The sequence below is a fragment of the Octopus bimaculoides genome, chromosome 1, assembly GCF_001194135.2.
Source record: "Octopus bimaculoides isolate UCB-OBI-ISO-001 chromosome 1, ASM119413v2, whole genome shotgun sequence".
NCBI lineage: Eukaryota > Metazoa > Mollusca > Cephalopoda > Octopoda > Octopodidae > Octopus > Octopus bimaculoides.
Window position 1 is genome coordinate 131,934,296 of NC_068981.1, and position 9,730 is coordinate 131,944,025.

The following is a 9,730-nucleotide window of genomic DNA, read 5'->3' on the forward strand; positions in this document are numbered from 1 at the left end:
ATATATATACCGCCTGACTGGCCTTTGTAGGGTTTTCGAGCGAGATCATTGCCAGTGCCTCTGGACTGGCTCTTGTGCGGGTGGCACATAGAAGACACCATTTCGAGCGTGGCCGTTTTCGTGCGGGTGACACGTAAAAGCACCCACTACACTCTCTGAGTGGTTGGCGTTAGGAAGGGCATCCAGCTGTAGAAACTCTGCCAAATTAGATTGGAGCCTGGTGTTGCCATCCGGTTTCACCAGTCCTCAGTCAAATCGTCCAACCCATGCTAGCATGGAAAGCGGACGTTAAACGATGATGATGATGATGATGAGTTCAAGCTGAACATTAACATCACTAACCTCACATTGTTATGACTTTTCCACTCAGTGATCAAGCTATAAACATCGCTCTCTTCCTTGTCAACCTAACACATTTTTAAAACTAAGACAAATAAGCCAAACATTAAATTATTCAAGGTTCCACACAGTGGGACTGAACCCCAAACCATGTAGTTGGGAGGCAAGTTTCTTACTACACAGCCACACCTGTGCTTAGAGCCATGCCTGAGTGTTCATGGATAAATGTTTGCTTGTTTGTATATCTATCAAATGTGAGTGAATTTGGAGTATTACATGTGAAAACAAAATGAAAACTTTAAATTCTATGCACATGTAGAAAGTTTGTAAACTTTGAAATACATGATATCAGGTAGGTGTCGGAAATCCTCAGTGAACACGAATCAATCTATTTACAAACATGCGGGTGACACATAAAAGCACCCACTACACTCTCGGAGTGGTTGGTGTTAGGAAGGGCATCCAGCCGTAGAAACTCTGCCAAATCAGATTGGAGCCTGGTGTAGCCATCTGGTTTCACCAGTCCTCAGTCAAATCGTCCAACCCATGCTAGCATGGAAAGCAGACGTTAAACGACGATGATGATGATGAAGCCTTTAAAGGCTTCTTCAAGTATTATTTCAAGTAGAAGCCTTTACCAAACTCTCGTACTTGGCAGAATCATTAGCCTACCAGACAAAATGCTTAGCAGCTTTCTTTCCAGCTCTTTACGTTTTAAGTTCAAATGTCACTGAGGTCAACTTTACCTTTCGTCCTTTAGGGTGGTTAATAAGATAAAGTATTAGTCAAGTATTGGGTTCAATGTAATTGACTAATCCCCTTCTCCTACAGTTGTTGGCCTTATACCAAAAATTTGAAACAGTAATTTCATCCATATCATCCATTAATTCATTTTATGTTACGTCATTTTCCTAGATCTGATCTCATCCCTTGACATCAAGTCTTTTTCAACTGATTTTTCTATATTGGTTGCCATCTTCTAAAAATTCTTATTTTCTAAGGTATTATCTGATCTGGTTTCACTATTTCATATCACAGATTTTCCATTGTCCAAAAGCTTCTATTGCATATAATTGTATTTAATTTCCTTTCAGTTTAAGTATTTCCTGCAAAGCTCTATATTCTGAGTTCAAGCGTGTTAAAGCAATTGCAACTAAAGTTAACAAGTTACCACTCACTTTAAAGAGGTAAGAATTGTTGCATCTATTTTCTTTGTAACCAGTTCTCTTATGGTTTCATGAACTTAAAAGGACAGACTACTTAGTTTCTATTTTAAAAGTAACTTACACCTTTTCATGTTATTGTTAATTACTTAATTAAGGAGACCTATGATCTCAGACAATATCATTCAATGTATCCCTCCCTTAGGGTGTAATGTGAATGATTTGGCTGCTGTTTCAAGCAGGTCAAATGACTACATAGAGGTTCCCTTGGCTTGTTCACATATGAGACTCAGTAAGTAGAAACACTTAATTGTCATATAATGTCTTACAGACTAAATGCTGTTTGTTAATTTACTGCATTCTTTATAAATCTTTACTTAACCAACAATCATTGGCTTTTAGTTGATCCAACTCTCATCAGCGGATAGAATATTATTATGACTTCCATATGTCATACTTCATATCTGTGTAGATGAGTGTGTGTGTGCTAGTTTCACACAGGTGCTCAAGTGGTTGTCTATAATCCTTAGTGAATATTATTAAGACTCATAGATATCTGCTTTAATACACAGGTAGAGTTTGTCTAATAATGTATAATGATGCACATACACGAGGCTATACTCATAAAATCTTAAGCATACACGTTTGTAAATAGATTGATTGATGTTCACTGAGGATTTCTGACACCTACCTGATATCATGTATTTCAAACTTTCTACATGTGTATAGAATTTAAGGTTTTCATTTTGTTTTCACATGTAATACTCCAAATTCACTCACATTTGATAGATATACAAACAAGCAAACATTTATCCATGAACACTCAGGCGTGGCTCTAGGCACAGGTGTTGCTTCCCAACTACATCGTTTGGGGTTCAGTCCCATTGTGTGGCACCTTGGGCATATGTCTTCTACTGTAAGCTCAGGCCAACCAAAGCCTTATGAGTGGGTTTGGTAAATGGAAACTGAAAGAAGCCCATCTTATATATGCATATATATATGTTTGTGTATGTGTTCCTCCCCTCCCCTGCTTAACAATCGGTGCTGGTGAGTTTACATTCCTGTAAGTTAACAGTTCAGCAAAAGAGACTGACAGAATAAGTGCCAGGCTTTAAAAAAATAAGTACTGGGGTCAATACATTTGACTAAGAATTCTTCAAGGCAGTGCTCCAGCATGGCCACAGTCTAATGGCTGAAACAAGTAAAAGATATACAGACACCATCATCATCATTTAATGTCCACTTTTCTACATATACATAAGCCAGACAGAATTTGTTGAGGCAAACTTTCTGTGGCTGGATGTTCTTCCTGTCACCAACTTTCACCTGTTTCCAAACAAGGTAATGTTTTCCTATTGCTGGATATGCTTTTTCATCGAAGACTAGAAAAGAACAACCTTATTTGTTTGATGATGATGCTCATTTACAACCATCACATAATATCTAGACATGGGTAAGCAAACACACACACATATATATGTGTATATATGCTGGGACTCTTTCAGCTTCCATCTACCAAATCTACTCATTTTACATCTAATTTCCATGTTGCCATGGGTTGGATGAGTTATCATAGTCTGTCAGTTCTGATTCAGAGTTACTGTGTCCTTCTATAAGAGTCAGAGGACCATATCTCAGTGTTTAATTTTTAGCTTGGTTTCTATGATTGATTCCCTTCCCCTCACCAGCTACTTCACAGAGTGTAACAAGTGATTTTAATCATGGCATCAACACAAGAGAAGTAGTCATGTCTACAACAAGATTAAAGAGTCCCTGTGACTTAATGTTATCTCAAAGTGTTTTCACTACCTTCTCTCTCCTCTCTTTTTTTCTAACTGGGGTAGTCATGTATCTCCTCTACTGCAAGATACCCATTTCTGTCTCTCTCATCGCCTGATATGAAGCCACCTCCTTCAATATTACTCCCCACTCAGTTGAGGCCTTGTCTTGCAAGTTCCTGGGTGATCTCACTGGTGTTGGTGCTACGTAAAAAGTACTCAGTACACTCTGTAAAGTGGTTGGTATTAGGAAGCGTATCCAGTCATAGAAACCATGCCAAAGCAGACAGCAGAGCTTGGCAGTCTTCTGGCTCACCAGCTCCTGTCAAACTGTCCAACCTATGCAAGCATGGAAAAAGGACATTAAATGATGGTGGTGGTGGTGTGTGTGTATACCACTTAATAGAATAATTTCAAAAAGATAATGTGTAATTGTATTTATTATAGTCTTGAAGATGATTCATCCAGCTGCCAAACCTATTACTCACATAAAATAGCTGCCATGAAATACCAAGATGTTTGGAACCAATTGCTGAAGGGAACCTTAAAGACATGGGTTAAAAAGCCAAAAGAATTTATGCAATTCTTATGATATTTAATAAAAAAATATTTTTTTTAATAAATATATTTTGATATAAGTTATACTTTAAAATACATTTTTAAAAACCTTTGTGTAAATTAAATCTTTATTTTAAAAAAAAGCTTGGTTTCAGTTGCAGTTTCTCTTGAGCAAGTATCTTCTACTGTATCTCCAGGTTGACCAAAGCATTGTGAGTGAATTTCAAAGAGAGAGACTGTGTGGAAGCATCATATATATATATATATATGTGTGTGTGTCTGCTAGCGATATAAACAAGAATGTATTTTGCACTGAAAGCCAACATGAGTGTTTCTCTCATGGTAGCTACTGCAGTATAGTTTGTTCTAACAGAACATCCATGCTTGAGTGGGGATAAATATTACTTCTTAGCATTAATACTGTCTCTTTTGCTAATATATATTTTATAAATATTCATCATCATCATCGTCGTTTAACGTCCGCTTTCCATGGGTTGGACGATTTGACTGAGGACTGGTGAACCGGATGGCTGCACCAGGCTCCAATCTGATCTGGCAGAGTTTCTACAGCTGGATGCCCTTCCAACACCAACCACTCAGAGTGTAGTGGGTGCTTTTATGTGCCACCGGCACGAAGGCCAGTCAGGCGGAACTAGCAACGGCCACGCTCAAAATGGTGTATTTTATGTGCCACCCACACAAGAGCCAGTCCAGGGGCACTGGCATATAGATCATCATCATCATGACCATCATTTTATGTCTGCTTTCCATGCTGGTATAGGTTAGATGGCTTGATAGGATCTAACAGATTGGATCCTTCCTCTGATATCTCACTTTTAGTATAGTTTTTTTCAATTAGATGCTCTTCCTAACACCAATGTCTCCGCAGTGTACTAGATGCATTTTTCATGGTACTAGTACCATAAATGTTGTCTTACTCTCAGCAAGACCAAATAGTCCTCTCAAATCAATGTCAGTACTTGATCTACCAATAACTTTACAGATTGTGCATTTATCATGGCACCAGCATTGCACAGTTGCATTGTAATTCACCAGAATAAGAGCATCCACAACTAAAAGACAGAGTATGAGAGAGAAGGGTGACTTTGCACAAGATGTTCAGAAGTTAAAGTATGGAGGAAAGAATAAGTTTATTGTTTTGAGAGGGTGGTAAGGGAGAGACTAACAGACATGACAGTGTTAAGGAAAAAAGTAATTGAAGGGAAAGGGAAAGAGTAGTGTCAGGGGTTAGTGTGAAAGAGAGAGAGGAACAGAATATAATTAATGGGGTGGGTATTGGTGCGGTTACTCAGAGTTATCCAACGTTATATATCATCATCATTTTATATCTGTATTCCATGATGGCAGGTGTTGGACAGTTTGACAAGATCCAGTGGTTTGAGGAATCATATCTTCATTCAGTTTCTACAACCAGAAGCCTTTCCTAGTACTAACCATTCCAGAGTACACTGGGTGCATCTTTTGTGGCACCAGTGTCAGAAAGGCTTACCATGCTCCCAACAAGATGAAATGCTCCTCTCAACCCCACATAAAAACTGCTTGATTTCCCATCAACTTTACAGAGTGTACTGAGTGCATTTATCATGACAAGCAATTGTGTGGTTGCTTTGTAACTCAGGCTAAGAAGCAGAATATAAGTGAAGATAATGACCTTAAGCAAGGAATTGAGAATTTAAAGTATGATGAGAGAACAGGTATATTTTTGTAAGAGAGTACTATGGGAAACACTATCAGAGACAGCAGTAACAGAAAAGGAAGAGAAAAGAGTAGTAGTCAGGAAGGAGACAGAGGAATAAAGGGGTAAAGGTGATGGGGTGAGCTGAATAGGGGTGGATCCAGTGCTATCCTAGATAGCACAGGATCGTTTTACGTCTGCTTTCCCTGCTGACACGAGTTATATGGTTCATCACGATCTGAGTTACAGCTCTCTTAGGTTGTAGGATCATGCCACACATACTGGCAAAATTTATTAATAGAAAATGTGTAATAAAACAGCATATTGATTTTATACATTAACGTTATGGCCAATTTTTAACAAGATAGATATTTGGAGAATTATTTTAAATATGTTAATAAAGAAACATGAATATTAAAAGCCATTGAAATTAAAGTACCAAAACTGTTTATTACATAACTACATTGAAAACATTACTGGATGTAAATAACAAAAAGAATTTTTTTAATATGAAACATTCATCACATGTGGAAACAAGACATTTAATCAGCATTTATTTTATGCTCATCTCATTTGAACCAAGCATAAAAAAACACATCCTTGTCAAAATAGCTGCAATGTCAGTTATCTCATTTATTTTGTTATTTTGCACTTTTAGCTGTCTTGTTATGACATATCTTGTGATTAGTGTTCAGAGATTTTAAATTCAACCTCTGTCTTTGTTGCTAAACATTTCTAATAAATGGTCCGCCTGAACCGTTATCAGAGCATTTGATCGTATATGAACTAATTGGACGGCAAAATGAATACAAATGCTCTGACTGCCATACTGCACTTCATAGAACAAATTGTAAAATGACAAAGTCAACATTATGGTCCCTGGTATGACAAGATTGCTGAATTTGCGGACCATATTCAGAGTATTGATCAACTGTATCTGTAATACTCGTCTACTCAAGTAGATCTGACTGGGAGTATTCATGAACAACAAGATACTATTCTCTTGTTATGAAACTGACAAGGAAACCTAATTGTTATATCACAGGTAAATGTTTTAAAGAGAGATATTCCAACAACTGATGGAAGTATTCAAATTTTTAGAATGCTGTTATGTAAATATGGAACAGTGATAATGGTAAGTTTCACAATCTACTGAGTCATAACTAAAAATCTTATATTCATGTAAAAGCTCTGAGACATCTCTCTACTCTTTACACCTATAGGATTTGATCTCTGTATTGCAAACTAATGAAGCATCTGTCTATTAGTTCTTCACACTGCTTCATACAGCAATAAGCCATGCCTTCTTGTGAGATCTATTTACAGCAAGGTGGATGGACTAAACCACTAGTTTATGTTCTTATTAGTAGTACTGATCGAGATAGGAACCCAAAGATCTTTGTTGGATAGGCTGGCAGTTTGTTAAGTCAATCAGCTGTGACCTATGCAAGCATGGTACATCTTTTGTAAAAATATTAAAAAATAGAGAACTCCAAGACAGGTAATAGATCCCTAATTTGAGTTCCGATAATTGATGGAAAATTTGGTCTACGCATCACTGTGTATAAAATGTAGGCTGTAAGACAGTAAAATTGTAAATAGGCCTGTCTTCGGGTTTGCTAGTATAGAATTTTTTAATCATTGCACAATTATAATGTTCCTTGTTACTCATCTTACAATGTGACTCTCCTAGTTAATTTTCTTTCAGTACCTTCAGAAGTTTACTTTATTTTATTAATGTTCTGAGGCAGTGTTGTAAAACTGATATCCTTGCAGTACTTCTGCTACTGCTACAGAAATCTGAGGTTACTGTAGTAAGACAATTAAGGGGGAAAAAAAAACACTGGTATAGAGTGATGCAAATTAAAAATATATTTGTGTTCTGATACACAAAAATAATTGTTGTATGTATATGATGTTTGCTGCATTTGCTTCAATGATATTATTTAAAATATTTACATAACAACTAAGGATATATTTGAAATATTTCTTTCATTTCAGCAAATATTCCTTATTTTCTCTCGATTTTAACTCTGAACCAGAACACAAACTCCGTCATGCACAACTTACATGTAAGGTTCTTACCAACAGACAAAACAAGATGAAAATTTATAAATATCAATTTATTTTAGAGTTTATTTCTTCCCAGTTTAGATCGTCACCCCAGCCATCTATGTTTACCTGAAAAAAAAAAAAATTATATATTTCAACTGTTTACATTAAACAGTAATATTTAAATTCATTTAATTATGATTTTAAATAATGTTCTAGAGAAAAAAATTCAAAAGCAGTATGATTTAATATTAAAAACTCTAAGTAGATATTTATACAAATTTCCTTTCCTCTATTTATCTTTTCATGCTAGTATAATTAGGAATGCAAACTAAGTTAATTAGAACTTTTGCATATTGTTGGAACAACTATTTCTACAGTTTGGCAGTCAAGCAAACTGAGACAAGCAATACTATGTGATTTGCTCTGTGGCCATGCTGGGGCACCACCTTGAAGAATTTTTAGTTGAATGAATCAACCCCAGTACATTTTTTTTTTAAGCTTGGTACTTATTCTATCAGTCTCTGTTTCCCAACTGCTAAGTTATGGGGACACAAACACACCAACACTGGTTGTCAAGTGTAGTGGAACAAATACATACATACACACATATGGGCTTCTTTTAGTTTCCGTCAACCAAATCCACTCCCAAGGCTTGATCAGCCCCAAGGTGTAACACAGTGGAATTGAACCTGGAACCATGTGGTTGGGAAACATGCTTCTTACCATACATCTATAACTGCATTTATTTGTACAAAGAATACTTTAATTAAAGTAATAATGTTTATGAACGTTTTTTAAAGCAATTAAGAAAATAGGCTTACCTCAGCAGCATCTTCTGAAACAGCAAAAGACAATGAACTCTTCAAGATTTGTTCCTCTTTAAAATTTGTGTTATCAGAATGACTAGTAGAAAGAGCTATTTCAGACAGTTCTGTTTTGGAAGAACTGGATATCACAGGCTGCATATCAGCAAAATAGTCAATTTCTTGGGACTTCTTAGGTACCTTAATATTCATGATGTCAAATTCTTCACCAAGCTGTTTGGCAGAAATGCTTTTAGACACATTGGCCAATTTGGCAGAATAATGTAGGCTGTTAGGTGAAATTTCTTGTCTAGAGTGTGTTTTAATGACAGTCAGTGCATGGAGGTTTGAATCTATTGAGGGCTGGTCTCCTGCCCATGAACTATTAAAGTCAGCTGTTGAAGACCAAGTTTCACCTAATTTGGAGCTGGTATTATTAACTGAAGTTACATCTGCTGAGTTCAAATGGATATCATTGACAGCGTTTCTTAGAATTTCATTGTCTAGTTGCTTCTTATTTCTAACAGAATCACTTACTGAACTCATCTGAGCTAGCTCAGCTTCAATTTCACGGTCAAAATACTGATTTTTTTCATCATCATCCCATTCTTCAGAGTTGTCCCAATCTACCCAATTATCAGGATCATCTGGTTTATATTTTTCATATATCACTTCTGCTGATGGGTCAGTAATTTTCACTTCTACAGAATTGTCTTCAATAATAAAATCTGGAAAAAAAAAACAAAAAAACCCATGATATTTAGATGTTTTGCATAAGAATGAATCTGAACATTAGTACTTCCACTTTAGAATATAAATTACTTAGATATAATACTGTGAAAAAAATACTCTATGCACTCTGAATTTGTATCATGTCCAATATAACTGAAATAAACTTCAAACATTATTGGACAATTGTTGCACTCAGTAAAGAATGCAATCATTTTCTGAATAAGTTATTTACTGTTGTTTTAAAGAAACAGTAAGAAACAATTTTACCAAATATGGGCTGTGACTGCTGAGGACATGCGTAAGCTCGCAAGGAATGAAGCCAGTATGCTCCGCTGAATGTGTAATGTAAATGTGCATACCCGTCAGAGTGTAAGTATCTTGAGAGAAAAGCTGAACATAAGAAGCGTCAGTAGTGGTGTGCAAGAGAGACGATTGCGCTGGTTTGGACATGTGGTGAGAATGAATTGAGGATAGCTGCGTGAAAAAGTGCCACTCCCTAACAGTTGAGGGAACCCGTGGAAGAGGTAGGCCCAGTAAGACCTGGGCTGAGGTGGTGAGGCAAGACCTTCGAACATTGGGCCTCACCGAGGCGATGACTACTGACCG

At 36.5% G+C, this 9,730-nt stretch overlaps 2 protein-coding genes across 4 annotated transcripts in view; one reads left to right on the forward strand and one right to left on the reverse strand.

The window, feature by feature from the left end:
- The window catches only part of LOC106874675 (tRNA-specific adenosine deaminase 1), a 31,574-nt gene extending 27,671 nt beyond the window's left edge, over positions 1–3,903 (forward strand). For all 3 annotated transcript variants that reach the window (XM_014922477.2, XM_052970741.1, XM_014922476.2), the window contains 2 exons: positions 1,434–1,526; positions 3,728–3,903. In XM_014922477.2, coding sequence (XP_014777963.1) covers positions 1,434–1,526; positions 3,728–3,872 — 238 coding nt within the window. In that variant the 3' untranslated portion in view covers positions 3,873–3,903. The remainder of the gene's footprint in view (positions 1–1,433; positions 1,527–3,727) is intronic.
- Positions 3,904–7,638: 3,735 nt separating this feature from the next.
- LOC106874673 (protein-associating with the carboxyl-terminal domain of ezrin) overlaps positions 7,639–9,730 on the reverse strand; it is a 41,747-nt gene continuing 39,655 nt past the window's right edge. The window contains exons 11-12 of the mRNA XM_014922470.2: positions 8,411–9,120; positions 7,639–7,715 (exon numbers count right to left, since the gene is read on the reverse strand). Of these exons, the coding sequence (XP_014777956.1) occupies positions 7,653–7,715; positions 8,411–9,120 (773 nt within the window). The 3' untranslated portion in view covers positions 7,639–7,652. The remainder of the gene's footprint in view (positions 7,716–8,410; positions 9,121–9,730) is intronic.